The sequence below is a fragment of the Danio aesculapii genome, chromosome 18, assembly GCF_903798145.1.
Source record: "Danio aesculapii chromosome 18, fDanAes4.1, whole genome shotgun sequence".
Lineage (NCBI taxonomy): Eukaryota > Metazoa > Chordata > Actinopteri > Cypriniformes > Danionidae > Danio > Danio aesculapii.
Genome location: NC_079452.1, coordinates 41,499,479 through 41,523,374, shown reverse-complemented (window position 1 = coordinate 41,523,374; position 23,896 = coordinate 41,499,479). Strand labels below are relative to the sequence as shown.

General features: G+C 36.6%; 1 protein-coding gene across 1 annotated transcript; it reads left to right on the top strand.

Moving 5' to 3' along the window:
• The first annotated feature begins 489 nt into the window (after positions 1-489).
• Positions 490-23,850, top strand: panx2 (pannexin 2). Its single transcript, XM_056477816.1, has 7 exons — positions 490-755; positions 868-916; positions 9,116-9,651; positions 15,412-16,526; positions 16,634-16,772; positions 17,543-17,722; positions 20,429-23,850. The coding sequence occupies exons 3-7, from the start codon at positions 9,423-9,425 to the stop codon at positions 20,719-20,721; spliced, it is 1,956 nt and encodes a 651-aa protein (XP_056333791.1). The 5' UTR covers positions 490-755; positions 868-916; positions 9,116-9,422; the 3' UTR covers positions 20,722-23,850.
• Positions 23,851-23,896: the final 46 nt, after the last annotated feature.

Here is a 23,896-nt window from a genome sequence, read left to right as displayed (position 1 = left end):
AAAAATGAATTTCTGAGACCCAAAATGGAATCAAACACAAAACAAGCTACATATTGTTCAGAACAGAAAATTCAATATTCTGAAAGGTATAATAAATAATCTTATGGGTTTTTTTTAGCTGAAACTTTACAGACACATTTTGGAGACACAAAAGACTCAAGAAAAAGAGATTTCAAGAAAAGCAGGTAAAATAGGCTAGGTGCCCTTTAAGACTATTTTAGTTAACAACATTTCATCTTCGAATATCCTATATTTTGCATTGTCTATGCAACAAGATACGAACAAAACTACAGATAAACAACAGAAGGGTAGAAGTTTAATCTAACGTAGCTCATTTCACAATGTCATTTTTATTCCCGACATTTCTATCGTTTTCATTTACGATGTAGTCTCGTATGAGGCACACAAGCCGCCGGTGGCAGTGAATCTCCTTGAGCGTGTGTCTGTGCAGCCGCCGATGGTGTAAACCGGAGAAGTGTGTGAGGTATATCAGGGGAGGGCGAGAGTATGGCGAGAGGCGGAACAAACCGGTGTGTGTGCCCGGATACACGCTGAAACGGCTCGCCCGCACTGCAGATTAACCCTTCAGACGCCGGGGATGCTCAACACTAAAGCACAAGTCCCTGCATCCGCGTCTCTTTGTGTGTTTGTGGGTCTGTTTGGTCGTGTTGTATGTTGTGAGGAGGTTTTCCCCCTGATATTGAGGCACAACACTGGCTCTCCGCGATCCTCGGTGTAATCGAGTAATCTGACAGGTATGTGACATCATGAAGATGCGAGTCAAGCAGCCCGGTACACGCCGTCTCTCATGCTGAATTTAGTCTCATATATTTAATCATATTTCTGTACTGATTTGTTTTCTTCTAGGCAGAGATATAGCCTGATGATCCAGTGATGGACAGCTCCTCGACTGAGGGTAAGTGATGTGCACTGCATGACCTTTATTGATCTTAAACCTTTCACTGCCACAATGTCTCATTGTGTCGGACAGTGTTGTTACATATCGTCGATAAAACTAAATTATGTCTCGGGGTGTTTATGTATATGCTGTTGCTTTAAGTTTGCACGAGACGTTCATAATCGCCATCAACTTGTTTGAGAGTTTGATCAAACCTGAAAAGAGTTTTTCAGTCTTCTTTCTGGTGTCTCGTTGTCTCTGACCAGGCCGGTTATAAATGCTGACTGGCATAGCTAAATTCTCATTTAAATTTCAGATTGACAGAATTAGTTGTAATAATTTATAAGCAGAATATTAAACACATGGCCTGTTGATCAAACACTAATGAAGTAAAATTGTTGAATGGTGTCTTTGATCTGGTGATCTACTTCAGCAGTATTAGACCAACCGAATGCAAAACTAATTTTAACCTCATTTAACCAATCATTAATGCAGATGGATAGTTGTCAACTTATTTAGGCTATTTTAAGATGCAGATATTTAACCTATTGTGATGGAAATAACGATTTAATTTTGAGAGCTTAATTAAAAAAACACAGACTTTAAACTTTTTTGTATATATACTGTATATATATATATATATATATATATATATATATATATATATATATATATATATATATATATATATATATATATATATATACATACAGTTGAAGTCAGAATTATTAGCCCCCTGCCAATTTCTGTTTAACAGAGAGATTTTCTTTAACACATTTCTAAACATAGTAGTTTTAATAACTCATCTCTATTAAGTGATTTTTTTTTTATCTTTGCCATGATGTCAGTAAATAATATTTGACTAGATATTTTTCAAGACACTTCTACACAGCTTAAAGTGACATTTAAAGGCTTAACTAGGTTAACTGGGTTAACTAGGCAGGTTAGGGTAATTAGGCAAGTTATTGTATAACGATGGTTTGTTCTGTAGACTATGAAAAAAATATATAGCTAAAGGGGCTAATAATTTTGATCTTAAAATGGTGTTTAAAAAATTATAAACTGCTTTTATTTTGGCCAAAATAAAACAAAAAGACTTTCTCCAGAAGAAAAAAGACGTGAAAATTTCCTTGCTTTGTTAAACATTATTTTGGAAATATTTAAAAAAGAAAAAAAATGAAAAGGGGGCAAATTTTTCTGACTTCAACTGTATATATATTATTTATTTATTTGTTTGCATAAATAAAACCAAATCAATCACAAACACAACAGTTCTTTATGCCGACAGTATCATGCTGCCCTATATGCCAGAAAGTCAGTCGAAAATCTTTAAAATTACATATTTTTTATTTCTAAAATAAGTTACAATGAATAAAATGGTAAATAAAAAGAAATTTTAAATAAAGAAAATATTTTATTAAGATTATAAATAAACATTTTATTATAAATAAAACAACCAACCAAAAAATTTTTAAAGGGCGCCTATGATGAAAATCAACTTTTGTAATCTGTTTGGACAAAACTGTGTGTAGGTATAGTGTCTCTTTTTTATTTCCTGACATTAAAATAGGATCCAAATCCCTCCCATTTTGAGGCCCACCACAACGTGACGTAAGAGTACGGTTTCCCCACCACCCACTGAATTGATTGACAGATGCGTATTAACATGACTCTGTAGTAACATGTATAATCATATCCATAAGACAGGATCTGCACAAAGTAATCTGTTCAGCTCTCTGTGATCATTAATCATCATCAAATGATCAAGAATGAGATTTACAAGATTAAAACAGTGCATGTTTGTAATGAATTACAGTAATTTTACTGTCTTTATCACCACAGCCGCGTGTCAGTATAATTATAAAAGCAGATGCTTCAATCCCGGTTTGTGGACGTTAAATTCAATTCAATTCACCTTTATTTGTATAGCGCTTATACAATGTAGATTGTGTCAAAGCAGCTTCACATAAAGGGTAATAGTAAATTGGAACAGTGTAGTTCAGTTTGTAGTGTTTAAGTTCAGTTCAGTTTAGCTCAGTTCAGTGTGGTTTAATAATCACTACTGAGAGTCCAAATATTGAAGAGCAAATCCAACGATGCGCAGCTCTATAGATCCCGAACCATGCAAGCTAGTGGCGACAGCGGACAGGGAAAAAAAACTTCACTAAATGGCGAAAGTGAAGAAAAAAAACCTTGAGAGAAACCAGGCTCAATTGGGCATGACCATTTTAATGTCTCCGCTGGCCAAACGTCTTGTGCAGAGCTGCAGTCTCAGTGGCGGAGGCTGGAAGCTGGCCTCAGCGAAGGTTCATTTTGTAGTAAAGGAGATCTGCTTCATTCTTGTCTGTCACTGTGCTGTTTGTCTACATGAAGGCTACAGCTCTGACACACACGTGGGAACAGTTGGTGGGGAAAACCACAGGCACAGGCAACAAAAAACAGCTACAATGTTATAACAACTCACATTTCCCAGATTTAAAAAGGTGTAATAAATAATCTGATCGGTATTGTGAGCTGAAACTTTACAGACACCTTCTGGAGACTCAAAAGATTTATGTAAAATCTTAAAAATGGATAAAAATAGAGGCCCTTTAAATAATAATAAAAAAGATAAAATAATAATTATTAAAAAAATTAATTTTTAGGATAGGTGAGTGACCATATTTGTGGGTCTGTACCATCTAAAAGATCGAACACCACTACTTTTTGCCACAGCTCTGACAACTAGTTTACATTTTACTATAAAATAAAGCATCTTTAAAGTGTGTCCAGGCGGGAAAATATGATTCACTTACGTCTACATCCTGAAAATAAATCCATATTTAAGGTAACCTACATACATGGAGTTCCTGCCATTTTTGTTGCTTTTTCCATTTGTTAGAAAGCTGCTCCTTATCGATTTCCTGGGCTCAAAGCGAGATATATTGATTTCAAAATGAACAACAGCTATTTTCTGGTGTCTTTTTATACCGTTGGCAAAGACACTTCAACATATCAGGCTCCATCTGTAGTTCAGAAATATGCAATAGAAATTCCAATGAGTTAAAGGTCAACTGTGCGCCATGCTTATACTCTAATCTGGACTGACTTGAATGATGAAGCCTCTAGTAGGAAAGTCATTGTGTCCTTTTGTCCTTGTCACTAGTACATGCTCTTAAAGGACTCTGCGGATTGACACACTCTGCTGGTTAATGGATTAAAAAAACGTGGAATTTCATAGTGGCATGTGCAGTTGTCACATTTCATGTTTAGACACCACATTTTCACCTTCAGTAAAAAGCACAGTTCAGCTAAAAATGAAAATACTGCATTTACTCATTCACGTTGTTCCAAACCTATCAGACATTAATCTTCAAAACACATGCAAGGAATAGCGGTCACACTTATTTTAAGGTGCAATTCTAAACCATTTACCATATGACATTTAACAACAATAAACTGCCATTTTGCCACTTAGTTATTAATTTAGTTTTAGGTTTAGATATTGGTATGATTAGGGATGTAGAATAAGATTGTGCAGAATATGTACAGTACTTATAATAATAGACAGGTAATAAGCCAGTAGTTATTATGGTGGCTTGAAAAGCCAGCATACTGTTATCTATCTTAAACTTATTATTATTCTTCTTCTTCTTCTTCTTCTTCTTCTTCTTATTCTTCTGAGACTAATTTCTAAGTGTATCTCCTCCTAGGCCTTTCAAGCTACATACTTCAAACTTTCGTCAAACCTTCAAACTGGTCTGACTCGGGTTGCTATATCTTTTCTAACTGATCCGACCTTGGGTTTTCCGAAAAACGACCCAGAAAAATCCCAAAAGTCCCATTGACTTAACATTGGGTCAAACTTTGTGAGCTCATAACTCTGCATCAGACTGTCCTACAGACTTCTAACTGGACTCATTTAACTCAGTCTAGCCAGCAGCCAATAACTGATGACTTTTTAACTTACTAGCCACTCCCTAGCAACCACTTACAGCACCCTAGCAACTGTCCCATAGACTTCCATTGTAAAAGACTCCCATTTACTTAACATTGGATCAACCTTTGTGAGCTCATAACTCTGCATCAGACTGTCCTACAGACTAGAGTCTGGCCTCATTCAACTCAGTCTAGCCAGCAGCCAATCACTGATTACCTTTAAACTTACTAGCCACTCCCTAGCAACCAATTTCAGCACCCTAGCAACTGTCCCAGAGACTGTGACTGGCTTTTCTAACACACGCTAACAGTTTTAACATCCTACTGACATGCTAATCTTGCTAGAAAGGTTCTAGCAACACGATAGTGACATGCTAGTCATGCTAGTAACATGCTAATTCATGCTAGAATCATGCTAACAACATGCTAATTCATGCTAGAAACAAGCTGACTCATGCTAGAATCATGCTAGTAACATGCTAGTTACATGCTAATTAATGCTAGAATCATGCTAGTTACATGCTAATTCATGCTAGAAACATGCTAATTCATGCTAGAATCATGCTAACAACATGCTAATTAATGCTAGAAACATGCTAATAACATGCTAATTCATGCTAGAAACATGCTAGTAACATGCTAGAATCATGCTAGTAACATGCTAATTCATGCTAGAATCATGCTAATAACATGCTAATTCATGCTAGAATCATGCTAGTAACATGCTAATTTATGCTAGAATCATGCTAGTAACATGCTAATTCATGCTAGAAACATGCTAGTAACATGCTAATTCACGCTAGAAACATGCTAACAACATGCTAATTCATGCTAGAAACATGCTAGTAACATGCTAATCCATGCTAGAATCATGCTAGTAACATGCTAATTCATGCTAGAATCATGCTAGTAAAATGCTAATTCATGCTAGAATCATGCTAGTAACATGCTAGTTACATGCTAATTAATGCTAGAATCATGCTAGTTACATGCTAATTCATGCTAGAAACATGCTAATTCATGCTAGAATCATGCTAGTTACATGCTAATTCATGCTAGAAACATGCTAATTCATGCTAGAAACATGCTAGAATCATGCTAGTAACATGCTAATTCATGCTAGAATCATGCTAGTAACATGCTAATTCATGCTAGTAACATGCTAATTCATGCTAGAAACATGTTAGTAACATGCTAATCCATGCTAGAATCATGCTAGTAACATGCTAATTCATGCTAGAATCATGCTAGTAAAATGCTAATTCATACTAGAATCATGCTAGTAACATGCTAATTCATGCTAGAATCATGCTAGTAACATGCTAATTCATGCTAGAATCATGCTAATAACATGCTAATTCATGCTAATAACATGTTAATTCATGCTAGAAACATGCTAATTCATGCTAGAATCATGCTAATAACATGCTAATTCATGCTAGAAACATGATAGTAACATGCTAATTCATGCTAGAAACATGCTAGTAACATGCTAATTCATGCTAGAATCATGCTAGTAACATGCTAATTCATGCTAGAATCATGCTAATAACATGCTAATTCATGCTAGAAACATGCTAGTAACATGCTAATTCATACTAGAATCATGCTAGTTACATGCTAATCCATGCTAGAATCATGCTAGTAACATGCTAATTCATGCTAGAATCATGCTAGTAACATGCTAATTCATGCTAGAATCATGCTAGTAACATGCTAATTCATGCTAGAATCATGCTAGTAACATGCTAATTCATGCTAGAATCATGCTAGTAACATGCTAATTCATGCTAGAAACATGCTAGTAATATGCTAATTCATGCTAGAATCATGCTAGTAACATGCTAATTCATGCTAGAATCATGCTAATAACATGCTAATTCATGCTAGAAACATGCTAATTCATGCTAGAATCATGCTAATAACATGCTAAATCATGCTAGAAACATGCTAGTAACATGCTAATTCATGCTAGAATCATGCTAGTAACATGCTAATTCATGCTAGAATCATGCTAGTAACATGCTAATTCATGCTAGAATCATGCTAGTAACATGCTAATTCATGCTAGAATCATGCTAGTAACATGCTAATTCATGCTAGAAACATGCTAGTAATATGCTAATTCATGCTAGAATCATGCTAGTAACATGCTAATTCATGCTAGAATCATGCTAATAACATGCTAATTCATGCTAGAAACATGCTAATTCATGCTAGAATCATGCTAATAACATGCTAAATCATGCTAGAAACATGCTAGTAACATGCTAATTCATGCTAGAATCATGCTAGTAACATGCTAATTCATGCTAGAAACATGCTAGTAACATGCTAACTCATGCTAGAAACATGCTAGTAACATGCTAATTCATGCTAGAATCATGCTAATTCATGCTAGAAACATGCTAGTAACATGCTAATTCATGCTAGAATCATGCTAGTTACTTGCTAATTCATGCTAGTAACATGCTAATTCAGACTCGGCTTTTCAAGCCACCATAAAGTTTGTCCTCAAACTTTAATATCTAGTAGTGAGAATTGGTCCTTAAACTAAAGTGCTTGTGAAATAGTTCACCAAAATTTCAATATTAACCCATAAAGCCATCATAGGTATAACAGTTTTTTACAGACGCTAGGAAATTTTTCAATACTTGGGTCACTTCTGCAAAACTCTTCACACAGTGAGCACAACAGAAGTCTATGTGGGCTAAACTGAGGATCAGTTATCATTGTTTGGCACAAAATGCATTCAATGACTACATCTCTCAAATTTCATGAATTCTTTTCTACCTCGGACACAACAATTGCCAAAAATCTTTGTACATACAGGACATTTTGCACATGCTTACATACTGTTTTCAAAACTGTTAAACTAATGTTCAAAACAATAACATCATGCAAAACTGAATAAGACAGCAAAATCCAACAGCAATATTTTATTAAAACATATTTCAAATCTAATAATGCCGTTTAACCAGCCAAATTAGCATTATTATTGTAAATGTATTAGTGGATGGTGTTTACAAATTCTTGTAATTTAGAATGACAAAAAATATAAATAAATAAACAACATAAAATATTAACGAATTATGCATCATGTCTGATTCATTCCAGTAACATATATTGCAGTTATAAACAGAGATGTGTTCTTGTTTGACACAACAAAACACTGTAATGCTACATGTTGTTAGTGTTTTTTAGGTCATTGTTTTGTGGGTGACAAAGTGTGTTTGTCAGCTGTCAACCTTTGCTAGTGTTCTGGAAGAATGAGTTTATTTGAGACCTGAATAAAGTGTTTTGCTAGTTTGAATGTGAAATGAACTGCTTTGCCAAGCTGAAAGTCAGTTAGGAGAATTGTGTGAAGAGTTTTGCAAACGCACTTCAGGAAGTTGGAGCAATTGGAGAAATGGAACAGATAGAAATTGGTTCACGAATGACGGCCGCTGGACGTGACCGAATTGAAGGATATTTTTTGTGCTTTACATGTATGGATGGTTTTATGGTGTGCGTCAAATCGATAAATGTTTTCGTTTAACTCTTTCCCTGCAGTTAATGAGGGAAAATGCCTTCTTGCCATTGAAGAGTTTTACAGCAATCTGTGTTTTAGGTGTATTACGGTAGGGGAAGCCCTAACGCATGACCTATTTGTGACATGATGTCAGATGCTCCGGGGAGTAAAATCTGAGGTAAAGTAAGATCGTGGATAAAAATATGAGTTTCACAAACTCCCTTTGTCTTAATCCCTACCATTTTAGGTCTTGTCTTGACAAGAGAACAGATTTTTATGATTTGTGTCATTGTCATTGTTTCAGATTGCACACCTAAAATAGCCTAAATACTACTATATATATAATTTTTTTTTCATTATTATAATTATTTATTTATTTATTTTTTTATCTCAAAATTGTCTGCAAATTTCTGGGAATTACCGCCACAAAATCAGTAACTTTTAGCGCAAAAAATCAAAAAAACAAATTTTAAAACTAGGGGGTCTGGTTAATATGCATAGCCAATCACAGCTGTGTGCATTGACTTCTGAGTCTACAGTCCACCACACCCATTCAAACAAAGCGTTCTGATGAATGTCAAAAACAGTCAAACATTCTGTTAACAGATATTGTTGCTTAATATTATGAACACATTTGGGGAGGTAGGGGGGGGGGTAATAAACAGTGTACGTCCAGTTCGCACATGTGCTTGTGCAACAAACTTGTTGTTTCGATTCAGTAGTTTTTTTCTTGATAGTCTGTGTCTGTTAACTCCCATTCTGATTGAAATATCTTGTTCATTTTGCAGGTTTTTTGCAGAAGTTAAATATTTAAGACAACTATATAAGCGACAACAACAAATCATCAATCTACCTCTGACAAGATCAGCCATAAGTAACCTATCAACTCTGTTTGACCACAAATCTTTCTTTGTGACTGTCTGAAGATCCACTTTTCTCAACCAAGTCAACACCTCTTACATATAGGCCATTATATTGCTGCAAGGAAAAGCCCTCAGCCAATCCAGTGGCTGACGGGTTTGGGGGAGGAGGAGCTTGAAGTGTCATCAGGAGTGTTGTGAAGTTGGTGGCGAGCAGCAGGCTGCTGGGGCCCGAATGCAGAATATCCTCGAGCAGAACTTGGACATGGCCACGGCTCTGCTTGCGGGTGAGAAGTTGAAGGAGTTGATCATGCCGGGATCCACACAGGATGAGAAAGGCGGGGCACTCGCGGGTCTCATGGTGCAACTCAAACTAGAGCTGCCCTTTGACCGGGTCGTCACTATTGGGACTGTCATCATCCCCATACTGCTGGTCACATTAGTTTTCACACGGAACTTTGCAGGTTAGTGGTGGGCACTTTTTTGCAGTGATGTAGTGTTATGGTTATGTAATCTTTGGTTCTCCAAAAAACTTTTCAGATAACACCTCATTTCTAAAAGAAAAACCCAGAATGGAATTTCACAGTAATGCTGTTGAAGAACCATTTGTGGTTCCCCAAAGACCTTCTCAATTTACAGTTCATCAAAAAACAACATTTTTGGAACATTTTAATAATATAATTCAACCACAGATTCGTTAGTACACTGTAAAAAATGATTTGTTCACTCAACTTAACTTAGTTAAGTCATCTTGTTGCATTGACTCAGTTAAGTTGTATTGACTTAATACTATGTACATTTAAACTTAATAAAACTTAATAAAATGTTTAGTTGACAGAGTTAAATAATTGACCCAACTACTTATTTCAAGTTAACTGGACTTGCAAAGTTTATTTTTAGTAGGTTAACTTACATTATCAAGTTAGCAGAACTTGCTAAGTTTAGTTTAAATACATTAACTTACATTTTCAAGTTACAGTTTTTCTCAGTGACTTTGGTGCATTTCTCACAACACTATTTACATTTGCACAATAGTTAATGCGTTTCTCAAAACAATTAGTACAAACTGCAAAACCTAGTTGATAACATGCAAAAGCATGTCACTTGCTCAAAATGGAGAGCTCATTCCTCAAAAGCAAGTCTTCATGTCAGTGAAAATGTCAGTGACATCAAGATAATAAAAAAGTCCTGACAACATTGTTTATGAACAAGATAGTCAAATGGCTTTGTCATGTTTTCATTTGGACAGTTTACTCCTTTTTACTCCTCCTTTTTCCAATGCAAAAATGTCAGATTTTGGTGACACTTCCTGAAAATGCTCAAGACAGCACTATATACTATTTGCACAGCCATTTGAAAACTACAGTAAAGTTAGACATCACTGCATTTAGGGAGGTATCTGAGTACAAGACACTGAAGATGTATGATGTTTCACATTTTTACTGCATATGCTCTTTGCAATACTAATGTATTCACAGAATTGTGCAAAAGAACCAATACACCCTTATTTACAACAAGCATAAACTTTCTTTGGGTAGAGCTGTGCACAACTGTAAACAATATTGCAGTACAAATTGGATTTGAACCTACAACATACAAAGGTCTGAAAATAATTCATGAAATTTTTCAATTTAGAAGACATTTTCTGGGGAAAAAAAAAGATTTAAATTTCTTTTTATAAAATTTGCTTGACAGATTTTGACCACTAGTTCAACATTTTTGTATGTAATGACTCAGATAATGAAATGAGGCCTATTAGTTTTATATGGAATGACTATTCAGCATTCACAAGATTAGTTAATTTTGACTGACATGACATAAGCAAATGATATTAAAATGTTATAAAACATCAGAGAGTTGTATGAAAGCAATTGATGCATGTCCAAAAGCATTTGCAATGTGTTGGAAGGAATGAGAAACTGCTACTATGATGTGCACAAATGACTAATTGTTTTGAGAAATGCATTAGCTGTTGTGCAAATGTAAATTGGGTTGTGGGAAATGCACCAAAGCGACTGAAAAAACTATAAGTAAACTAATAAGGCAGTCTGCTCTCTGGGAACAACCTTGAAAGTGAGAAAAGTACATTTAAATGAGTTACCAAAATATCTTCTACTGTATATAAACAGGATATCCATTAAAAATAAATAAATAAATAAATAAATAAATTATTTATATATATATATATATATATATATATATATATATATATATATATATATATATATATATATATATATATATATATATATATATATATATATATATATATATTAGTACTAGTGTAATACACATATTAAGCAAATTCAAACCTAAAACAAACTTTACTAAGCTTTATAAATGTGGCCAAACTCCATCTGTGTTAGCAATGTTCTAATCTGCTCTAAAAACATTTATATTGGAAACAATACATTAACAATCAATTCATATATGTCATTTTTCAAGTTATAACGCAAATTTTAAGAAACATTACTTACCAAATGTAATGACTGAACAATTAAAAAATCTGGTAAAAACATCCCATGTGTCTGACTTCTTCTGGTGTTTAACTGGCAGTTGGCAAACAGACTTAATGGTGCATATTCCACCATCTTCTGGATTGGAAGTATGGGGCGCAACTTAAAGGATGCTGGTTCAGCATATGTTTTTAAGTTGAGTTGACAAACACTCTATTACAGGCTTGTTGGGACAGTGAAAATTTACCAGGTTTATGACCAACTTTGTTGCTTCAACTTACAAAATCATGTTGAAAAAATAAAATGCAGAATAATTTTTTACAGTGTACAGTAGAGAGGTCTCGTGTATGGTAAAAGTTCTTCATGCTAGTTTAGAGCTAGTGCTAATTTCATCAACAAAAGAAGAGTTCAGATGCAAAAACCTCTAAGTGCCATCTGAAGTTTCCATCGAAAATTAGCATTTTTCTCAGCCTCCTTTGTTTATGTTGGGTCATTTCACTTTAAAGACCATGAAAAGAACTTATTCTTTGCCAGGAAAATGAAACTACTGAACCTACACACAGGAGGATTTTGCATCTGAACTCTTCAATAATAAGGGAGAAAAATTTTTTAGTTGCCTATAGCTTGCCACAAACAGAAACTTGACAGCTCCTCTGCGCGAGTATTGTGACTGAAAACCATGGATGCTTGTTCTCTGATCCTCTCATTTAATGCAGTGTTTCCCAACCCTGTTCCTGAAGGCACACCAACAGTACACATTTTCAACCTCTCCCTTATCAAACACACCTGAATCACCTCATCAGAACATCAGAAGAGACTCAAAAACCTGAAATGAATAGGTCAGATAAGGGAGACATCCAAAATATGTACTGTTGGTGTGCCTCCAGGAACAGGGTTGGGAAACACGGATCTAATGAATCAACATCAAATTATAAAAAGACAAGATTAAAATGTCAAAATTATAAAAACTAATGAGTTTGTCAGAGCTCAAGCATTCAGTCATGTTATTGGTGCAGCAGACCTGTGAAGTTTCTGTTTGTATCAAGTCTTATTTTATTGAATAAATAACCACTATTTATAACCTTTATTTTTAAGAGAGCGTTCAAAACATTTATTTTTAAAAGAAACTTTGATGCAATGAAATGTTTCTGGAGATGTTAAATGTTTTTCATGTAATCACTGCCCAGCAGGCAAAGGATGTCAACATGATGTCAGATTGATGTTGTACCCTAAAGTTATGGGGACATTACATTTTGTTTGGAAATTAAAATCGAGTTGACGTCAGAACCCAACGTCAGGCCAACATCCAACCTAAAATCAACCAAATATCAACGTCCAATGATGTTACAGCTGGACGTTGTGTGAACATTACTAACATGACATCTATCACATGTTGGATTTTGATTGCCATACCTGACGAATAAATGTCAATATTTGACGTCAATATGACGTTGGTTTAAGAATGTTGGCTTGACGTTAGATTTTGGTTACTCTTCAACACAAACTAAAATCAACCGAATATCAACATCATTTGACATCGTTGTTGGACATCAAAATAACGTTGCCCTCAGACGCTGGCTAGACATTGAATTTTGGTCACCTGATGTCACAAACTAAATCTAACCTAATATTAGCATTTAGACGTTGTGTGCCTGCTGGGTTGATGCCAATACAAACTATAGATTTTAAAGATAGTACATAAGAAATATTGCTGACATGGCATACACATAAATCAGAAATTGTTTTGGATTTACACAACTTGGCTCTATCAGACATTCGGTCATCCTACAGTCCACTGCTGTCCAGCACTTGAGTGGTTAAATTATTTTTGCCAGAGAGATCATAGCGTGATTAAGTAGGAAAAAGAGAGAGAGAGAGTTAAAGAGAGGTTGTGGTGGTAGGGAGGGGGTTTACTCTAAACGCTGAGTCAGTCTTACTGCATAGCAGCACCAACTGGCTGTGACTGAACATTGAGAACCCTGCTGGGCAGAAACATGCAGTATAGTTTAAATCTGCATAACTGTTGGAAACATACTATACAAACATTTATGCTTTGGAAAGCTATAGTTGGAATACCTTGGAGACTGCAGCTAATCTGCATCTTCATACAATTTTAGGGCTACTACATTAACATTGCACTATTTTAAACAGAATCACTTATTTGAATATTAATGAAGGTCAAACCCTCGTTGTTGTGTTGGATGAGGCTGTTTCTTGGATTAAATGCATTGACAATAGTTGGAATCTATAAAATATATAGATCCTATAACCATATAGGTCTATTCCCTTGACACACCAATTATTATGTACATTTTCATTCTAAAATATTAGCTTATGACCACATTATCTTGCTTAACTTACATTATTGATTCTGTGCAGGAGTGTAATCCACTGAGACCCAGAATAATGTGGAGGTGTCTGTAAGAGTTACAGCAGCTGTGGAAGAATTATATCTCTATCTTTTTCCAGCTGGCGCAGATAAATGTAGCATTTGTTTTATCACTAATTCATCATTGGTTTAACATGTAGTGCCTTACACAGTAATCCCAGTCCACTTAATAGAAAGCTGATGACAGCTCATTACTAGAAACAAATCTGCCAGATTTTCCAGAACAGAGACAGTTGTGATGTCCAGTGTTAATTTCTACACAGTTTAGGTTATAGTTTTTGTATTTGAGAAAAAAATAGAAGATATGTTTGTTTATGAACATTTTATAAGGTACATAAAATCATGTATTAAGGCCTGTTAACATCAAGAACATTAGCTATAACTACAACTATATAACCTTTATTTTAATTCAGATTTATTTTAATGAAGAATTAACAAAATTGTGTTATGAAATGATAATAACTCTGATTAGCATCATTAGTGGATGATGATAAATACAAGTCAGCTGTCTTTTTTATAGCTTGTTCACATTCAACCACTTCCAGGTGAAAAAATTAAAGAAGAAAAAATCTTAAATGCGGACTGTTCTCGAAGTCATGATTCGAACACAAACTTACTATACATTCGGTATTGTTTTTCTGCTATCAGAGCACAAACAAAAGCTGCTGTCATTTTCTGTTGTCTATTTACATTTAATTTGTAAATTGTGCAATTGAAAAGTTCCCGTTTAGATATGCTTGGCTTTAATAGCAGGTTTGGCATGCTGTCCTGGGAGAGAACCCTGACCTCAGAGATCATTCAGCCCAAGGCTCCTGCCTAGTCAATAAGCATATATGGGGATCCGAGATAAGGTAGGTCTCGAGAGCTTCCTTAGAAAAGGGAGGAAAAGGAGGAGGTGGGGTGGATGGGGGGATTCTTCCAAAACGAAGAGCAGTAGGGGAAAATTTGTCTATTTATTGTAAGCTTGGATCAATCTGATTGGATTATTATTGATTACAGATGAGCAGCCAGTCATGCTCAATCATATCACATGCAACTCTCGAAATTAATTTATGAAACTTTACTTAAAATAATTGACCAGAGGTGGTGTGTTTTATTTTCTATCATTTTCATTATTTTCTTTAAAACATTCATCAGCCCGTCAGAATCAAGCAATCAAAAGCCCCGAAGAAATTATAAATCAAAACTCCACTAAAAGATATCAGGAAAGTCAAAGTGGACAATGAAGATGGATTAAAACAAAACAGAAATCAGTGCCTTAGTTACTGTATAGTTATCTATTGATGTGACTGGGTTTCGACACTGGAGATATCTACTTGATTAGTATGGAATCATTTTGATTATTTTGTAAAGTGATTTTCTATCACTTTCTCTTTCAGAGGAATCTATATATTGCTACACCCCACACAACTTCACACGAGACCAGGCCCTGTATGCCAGAGGCTATTGCTGGACAGAGCTGCGAGATTCAGTGCCTGGAGTCGACCCTGAACTTCGCCCGTCATTGTTTGAACACAAGTTTCTGCCCTACGCTCTGCTGGCCTTCGCAGGCATCATGTACATACCTGCCCTGGGATGGGAGTTCATGGCCTCCACTCGCCTCACCTCTGAGCTCAACTTTCTCCTTCAGGAGATCGACAACTGCTACCACAGGGCAGCGGAGGGCAGGGCGCCCAAGATCGAGAAGCAGATCCAATCCAAAGGGCCAGGAATTACAGAGCGCGAGCGACGGGAGATCATTGAAAATGCTGAGAAGGAGAAAAGTCCCGAGCAGAACCTGTTTGAGAAGTATCTTGAGCGCAGAGGGCAGAGTAACTTTCTTGCTAAGCTATACCTGGCGAGACATTTAGCCATCATCTGCCTCAGCTCAATACCTATAACATACCTGAGCGCGTACTATGCTCGACAGAGGCAGAATGAGTTTACTTGTGCACTTGGCGAGCCGCCAGACACAAGCAGCATTCCTGAACTGAGGTTGAATGTGAACTGCAAGCTACCAGCCGTGCAACTCCAGCGCATCATGGCCGCTGTGGACATTTCTTTGCTGTGCACCATGAACCTTATTATCCTTTTGAACTTGCTGCATTTGTTTGTAGTGCGCAAGTCCAATTTTGTCTTTGACAAGCTACACAAAGTCGGCATTAAAACACGCCGGCGCTGGCAGAAGTCACAGTTTTGTGACATTAACATTCTGGCCATGTTCTGTAATGAGAATCGAGACCACATTAAGTCTCTCAACAGACTGGATTTTATCACCAACGAGAGCGACCTCATGTATGATAATGTGGTGCGGCAGCTGCTGGCAGCGCTGGCTCAATCAAACCACGATGCCACTCCAACCGTGAGAGACTCTGGTATCCAGACTATTGACCCCAGTATGGACCCCTCAGTGCTCGGTGTGGGAGAGCTGGGAGGAGAGCCCTCGGTAATCAAAAGACCTCGCAAAAAGATGAAGTGGATCCCCACATCTAACCCTTTGCCGCAGTCTTTTAAAGTAATTCTTGGCTTTAGATTCTTGTTCATTGTTATGTGTATGATGAGTAGGTTATTATGATCTATTTTCTACTGATGAAATGCAATGTACCTTTTGTTCTTATACAGGAACCCTTGACTCTAACAAGACTGGAAAATAGCATAAAGGCAGAGAAACCTAAACCAGTCCGAAGGAAGAATGTAGCAGATAGTATTATTGCTCCACTTCTGGACAGCAAGAGCACACAGTATCCTCCTACTAGCAAAGGTATTGTTGGAGTAATGGCTGGTTGCTAACCTATCCTATCCTCAATAAACAAAATAATGACCTTTTAAAAGAGCTTACTATAATTTGACCTGTTTGAAATTCAACATAGGCTCATTCTGAAGCCCTAAATGCATTTCTAGAGATCGCAAATTATGTAGCCAGAAGTACGTGTGGCTGCATTTCATTTTTTAAAACTAACGCTACGGGACGCTGTTCCTTTCACGCTTACTATGACGATGAGGTTCGAGTCCGGTGAGAAACGGTTCCAGAAAGTGGGTAAAACGAAAACATAATCCCAAAAAAAATAAACAAGTAAATAACAGGGTGAAAATGTGGTAAAATCTGAAAATGTGTTAAAATTAGGTGAGGGCTTTTCTTTTTCTGGATTGCTTTTTAAAACTGTTGGTTGGGTTTAGGGAAGTGGGTGGTCGGGTCAATCTGTGCTTTTGAAAACATTAATGGTTGGGTTTAGGCAATTAGGAGGGTGAATCAGTCAAACAGTCAATCAACAGCGGCCTCTGGTGGATTTACGTGAGAACAGCAGGCTAGAATGGCACTCGAGACATTTGAGATCTCAAAAAGAGTACACAGCGGCCTCTGATGGATTCGCGATAACAAAAAATATGTAGCTCCTGTGACGTATTTGGCGGCTTCCAGAAATGTATATAGGGGTAACTTCAGAATGAGCCTGGGTTGTGAAATTGCTTAATTTGAATCGCTAATATGGTTGGAATCCTTCTCTAGTGTTTTTTTCTCATTGTATTTTTCAGAAACAATTAATATAGAAAAGAAACACTCTCTTAACCTCTCGCTGGATGTTCATCCCTACATGCTGACTATCCAGAAAGCAGAAACAGTCAACCCTGAGCCTCCCCCTGTTGAGCACTCTATCAGTAGTGTGTATATTGAGGGTCCGCATACAGTTGTCCATGTCTCATCTACTCTTACTGGTACAGTATGCTTGGATTGTCTTCAGGGATGCAAAAATTCAAAATCAAAGTCAAAATCAAAATATATGTTGTTTTATTTTTTTATCAATATAGAACATTTTATAGAGTGGGTGCAGTGATAACACATTCTCTGCAGGCACAGGATGTCAACATGACGTCATATTGATGTTGTACCCCAACGTACCCCAACATAGTGGGGACGTTGGATTTTGTTTGGAAGTAAAAATCAGGTTGACGTCAAAACCCAACGTCAGCCGACGTCAATGTCCAACCTAAAATCAACCAAATATCAACATTTAATCATGTTACACCTTGGACGTTGGATATTGGTAACTTTCCAACACAACCTAATGTCAACCAAATATCAACGTAATTTGACATCTTTATTGGCCGTCAAAATAACATTGTCCTTAGACATAGGCTAGACATTGAACTTTGGTCACCTGATGTCATTAACTAAATCTAACCTAATATTAACGTCTTATGATGTTGTGTGCCTCCTGGGTTCTGTAGGCAAGCCCAGAAGTTGGGTTTTCTTAACAAAAAGCCAGTAGGATTTTTCAGTTGGCTTTTGAAATATTGCTAAAAATCAAGGTGATCACAAATTAACATAATATTTATGAATTTTGAACCCAAAATATGGTAGATTCTAGAAAAAAGATGGGCAAACTGGGTCCTGAAGGGCTGGTGTCACTGCAGAGTTTTTCGTCCTATGCTAATCAAACACACCAAAATATGCTAATCATTGGCTGCGTCAGAAATCGCATGCTTCCATAAGATATAGTACATTAAAAACAGTATGCAAGCTGAGTAGTATGTCCGAATTCATAGTATTCGCAAAACAGTATGTGAGAAGTACCCGGATGACCTACTATTTTCAGCGAGATTCTGAAGTGTGCATTTGATGGATGCTAGGCTATCCCATGATGCTATGTGAGAAACTTCATGAACAGGAGTAAAGCGACACAACTGATGTGGGTAGGTTACGTGATAATGACAAATGGTGGATATAGTTCGTCCGAGTTCCATTCGTAGTACTGACATGCATACTATGTAGAACATACTTTTCTAATGGTCGTGTATTCAAATTCAAATGTAATATCTACTTGAGTGGTAGGCGATTTCGGACGCAGCCATTCCCAGCAGGCACACAACATCATAAGACGTTAATATTAGGTTAGATTTAGATCATGACGTCTGGTGACCAAAATTCAATGTCTAGTCAGCCCTTATGGACAACGTTATTTTGACGTTAGATATTGACGTCGGCCTGACGTTTGGTTCTGACGTTTGGTTCTTTGGTTCAACCTGATTTTCATTTCCAAACAAAATCCAATGTCCCTATACAATGTCAATATGACGTCATGTTGACGTACTGTGCCTGCAGGGTTGTCTTCAAAATTCACTAGAAATCTATAGGCAGGTGTGTTTGCTTAGGGTTGGGGCTAAATTCTGCAGGACACTGTACCTCCTGGACCGAGTGTGCCCATCCCTGTTCTAGAATATACAGTACTATGCAAAAGTTTTTGTTTTAACTAAGTTTTAATGACCGTGCATATTTATGTTTTGGCGTCTTCATTAAGATTTAAAGATTAAATATTAAGATAAATTTCCCAGAGATGGGTTGCAGCTGGACGGACATCCGCTGCGTAAAACATATGCTGGATAAGTTGACTGTTCATTCCGCTGTGTCGACCCCAGATTAATAAAGGGACTAAGCTGAATAGAAAATGAATGAATGAATGTATTAAGATAAAAATGGCTTCATTGTGATCACCCATGGCACTGTTATATAGACTGGGGCTGCGTCTAAAATTACTTACTACTGCTATGTTTTAATTTAAATTTGCTAAACAACCATTAAAAACATGTGAGTAGTATGAATGGATTACTGCTGCCATTAGTCATTATCATATGACCTACCAGCATCAGTTGTGTCACTTCACTCCCATTCATGAATTCTGTTGCTTGGCATCATGGGATAGCATAGCGTCCTTTGGATGGATACTACAGCATCTCACCTGAAGTAGTAGGTCATGATGTTTTATAAATAAATTTGGAAATACTACTTGGCTCACATACTATAGCAGGGAAATATGTGGTTTTGGACGTAGCCTGAGGCTTCTTTTTGTACTTACCACAGGCTATGTACTGTAAAGTAGATTTTGGCATAACATTATTTAAGGGCAGTGGCCATCTTATCCATATTTTCTTTTTCTGCATCACATTTTATTTTTACCTTGCTCACATTGGTTAATATTTCCCACACTAATAATTTAATAGCACTTTTATGTACTGTTAATTATTTTAAACTTAATTTTATGTTGTTACATAATAATGTTGCAATGCCTATATTAATTTGTAGGGTTTAAAACAACTGGTAACACTTATTTTGATGGTCCATTTAAGGTATTAGTAGACTGTCTGCTTAATATCTGTTGATACTGCTCCTTCAACAGACATTTAACTGACTATAAGAAACTTTGCAAGTACATACCAACTTACACTATCCCCAACCCGAACCCCAACCTAACAGTCTACTTATAATCTAATGAGAATTAGTTGGCATGTAGATGCAATGTAACTTAATTAAACAAATCGACCATCAAAATAAAGTGTAACCAAACAACTTGTTTAACAAAATATCATTGACATCGTTTTTATTGATATTACTGATAATTCTGTGCAATCTTTTTGTTCCCTTAGAAAAGAAAGAGTCTCCTCCACTGTCCACCACCACTGCCTTCTCCACAGCCACTCTTCCCACAAACTCCTATTTGAATGGTGGGACGGCCAGCATGCCTCCTCCTCTAGACTCCCCGAAAGTTATAGGTCCCCTCAACCAGGAGACAAAGCCTGAGAGCCAGCCTGTGCCATTTAGTCGAAACCCCTCACTCCCGCTGCTGAGCATTCATCATACCTTATATGAACAGGACGAGGATGAGCAAAACAGAAGACTAGCCAGACCGGGCGAGCTGATTGCTGCTGGAGAGTGTTGAAGGAAAATGCAGAAACAGGCCTGCGTGCACACAAACACACAAAAACACAACAATGCAAAAGCACTTAGAGCATTAACTGAAGCACAAAGGAATATGCTGGTTTTAGGGTCATATCTATATAGTTTGGTTGTTATGGGTAATCTCAGATTATTCCATTTTCAAGAATTGGGCCAGGCGATGTCTAAAATATTATAGTCTTAAAGGTGCACTTTATTTAGGTTCAAATGATCAAATATTTTTTATTTTTAACTGGCCAGTATGGTATATGACCAGTGTTAGATTAAATAGATGCAGATTTGGTGACTGACGTCACTCCTGAAATAGATGGAAGCTTGTTTCTGCCATCGGAAAAGAATCATATCTGACAAATAGAACTTTTTCCCCCAAAAATGACAAGCTAATAACTTGCAGTTCTTAGAATTTTATTGAATTGTCTTTTATATGTATGTGTATTTCATTTCATATATCTCAAAGCACTACAAATATCTTGGTTACACTTAATATTACAGTCCAGTTTTGCATGTACATTCTATATACACTCACCGGCCACTTTATTAGGTACACCTTATTATTAGGCAGTTCAGTGGGCGCAAATGCCTTGTTGATTCCAGAGGAGAATGGCCAGACTGGTTCAAGCTGATAGAAAGGCAACAGTAACTCAAATAACCACTCGTTACAATCGAGGTATGCAGAAGAGCATCTCTGAATGCAGAACACGTCCAACCTTGAGGCAGATTGGCTACAGCAGCAGAAGACCACACCATGTGCCACTCCTATCAGCTAAGAACAGGAAACTGAACCTCTGACAGGAAACTGAACTCACACAGGCTTACCAAAATTGGCTAATTGAAGATTGAAAAAACATTGCCTGGTCTGATGAGTCTCCATTTCTGCTGCAACATTTGGATGGTAGGGTCAGAATTTGGCATCAACAACATGAAAGCATGATCCATCCTGCCTTGTATCAACGGTTTAGGCTGCTGCTACTGGTGGTGTAATGGTGTGGGAGATATTTTCTTGGCACACTTTGGGCCCATTAGAACCAACTGAGCATCGTGTCAATGCCACAGCCTTCCTTAGTATTGTTGCTGACCATGTCCATCCCTTTATGACCACATTGTACCCATCTTCTGATGGCTACTTCCAGCAGGATAATGCGCCATGTCAAAAAGCGCAAATCATCTCAGACTGGTTTCTTGAACATGACAATGAGTTCACTGTACTCAATTGGCCTCCACAGTCATCATATCTCAATTCAATAGAGCACCTTTGGGATGTGGTGGAACGGGGATTCTCTTTGGAATATTTACAGTATGTGGAATATTTCCAGTACCTTGTTGAATCTATGCCATGAAGGATTAAGGCAGTTCTGAAGGCAAAAGAGTGTCCAACTCGGTACTAGTGAGGTGTACCTAATAAAGTGGCCGGTTAGTGTATATATTAAACCTCAACCTACCCAAAACCAAACTTTAAAGGTGCACTAAGCAATATTTGAAAATGCTTTTCACCACAGTGTTGGACAGAGTTCCAAAATACATCCAATCAGCAGTAAAGGGTGTATATACTATAACTATATCGATAAAGAGATAGCAGTTGCAAAAGTTGCAAGGTCATGGGCAATAGGCGTATTTGTTTCAAATGACAAAATTGTTCAGCAAAATTTGCTCAGTGCACCTTTACCCAGTACTTTTTAAAAGTAAAAGACTGTAAGTGCATGTAAATAAATATATTGTAAAATAAAGGGCAACCAATAATTATTTAAGTTAAAAAGTGCACCTCCTAACATCATTCCCCAGTCTTACATTCACAGACGTTAAAAGGAAAATAAAATCAATCGCCCATGACTTTGGTGCTCACCATATGGGTTAAAGAGTTCCCTAAGACATTCCAAATGAAGGCAAAGGCCCATTAGATTTTTGCACAAAGCACCATTTGTTCCTGTTTAGCGTAGTGTCAATGCATTTGTGTGTTTTTCTTTTTACACATTCAGGGTCAGCTTCATATAATGTCTTGAGGTATTCAACGCAATACATGTATTCTTAAAATATGCAACCTCATTTCCTACTGTCGCAATAATATGCACATTTGGAATGTATATAATTAGCTGTACAGGAAGAAATAGTTCTTAGATATAATATGAGAGATTATAGGCTTTTTTTAAATGACGTTCATCTACACCTCTGGTGCACTTACTCAATGAGACTGTATCACTCTGGATCATTCAACTCCGGATCGCTTGAAGAAATGTGGATCCTTATACCAGCTTTTTTTAAAGCTGTTTTGTTCAGACAGATGTTTTCCAACTAAAGAGGATTCATAAAATGGGCTTTTAATACCTATTGTATGTCACCATGAACCACAACTCGTGTGAAATGTCATTTTATCTTTGTAAAATCTAGCTAAAACCTTTGATATTCACTAATGGTGAAGTATTAAAAATGCCCTGCCAAAACACTTTTACAAGAAGCGCACAACAACTCACAGCAAATAGATTCCAGGAGCACTTGTTACCACATGGCATGAGATTGATATTAGGAGTAGTTGCTGCAGCTCACTGTTTTTTTAGCATATATCATGGTCCAAGTGCAATATTTTGATAATGATTATGTGATACAGGGACGATCATAAATCACAATACCATCAGATTGGAAGGAACTGCACTTGATTTTTCAGGCTTGGGTCTTTGTTAATATAATTTGATGGTATTATGGGTGCTAATATCAAGCTTGAAAATATTGTAGTGGCATTCAGTCTTTGAGACTGAATATGTTCAAATGGGGTTAGATACTATGGTAAAAATGTGTATGGCTTACGTCACCTAGTTTGTTTTGTTCTTGCATTTATTGCAATTTCATTTTTTGTTGTCTGTTTTGGCACAAATTCTTAAGAAATGCTTTATATATATGTGTGTATATTTATGGAACTGCAGCATATCAACCAAGTAATCTGCTTAGAGAAATGAATTATGCTAAATAGAAAAATGTTAGATTATCACATGGGTTGTATACTGCATGTCCAAAAGTTAAGCAAACACATTATTCGGATAGGGAAAAAACATACATTTGAATCATAAATGCAAAAACTCACCTAGTCTGTCTTGCACATATCAGCCCTTCATCTTTTTCTGTATGTTTGCTGTTATAGATGAACCTCAGAAAGAAGTATATAAAATTCA

What these genes read in the sequence shown, in the direction of transcription:
- panx2 (XM_056477816.1), top strand. Translation starts at nt 9,423, where the DNA reads ATGCAGAATATCCTCGAGCAGAACTTGGACATGGCCACGGCTCTGCTT. An exon ending in TTTCACACGGAACTTTGCAG is followed by an intron (nt 9,652 to 15,411) that starts GTTAGTGGTGGG and finishes TTTCTCTTTCAG; the next exon opens with AGGAATCTATATATTGCTAC. An exon ending in CTTTGCCGCAGTCTTTTAAA is followed by an intron (nt 16,527 to 16,633) that starts GTAATTCTTGGC and finishes GTTCTTATACAG; the next exon opens with GAACCCTTGACTCTAACAAG.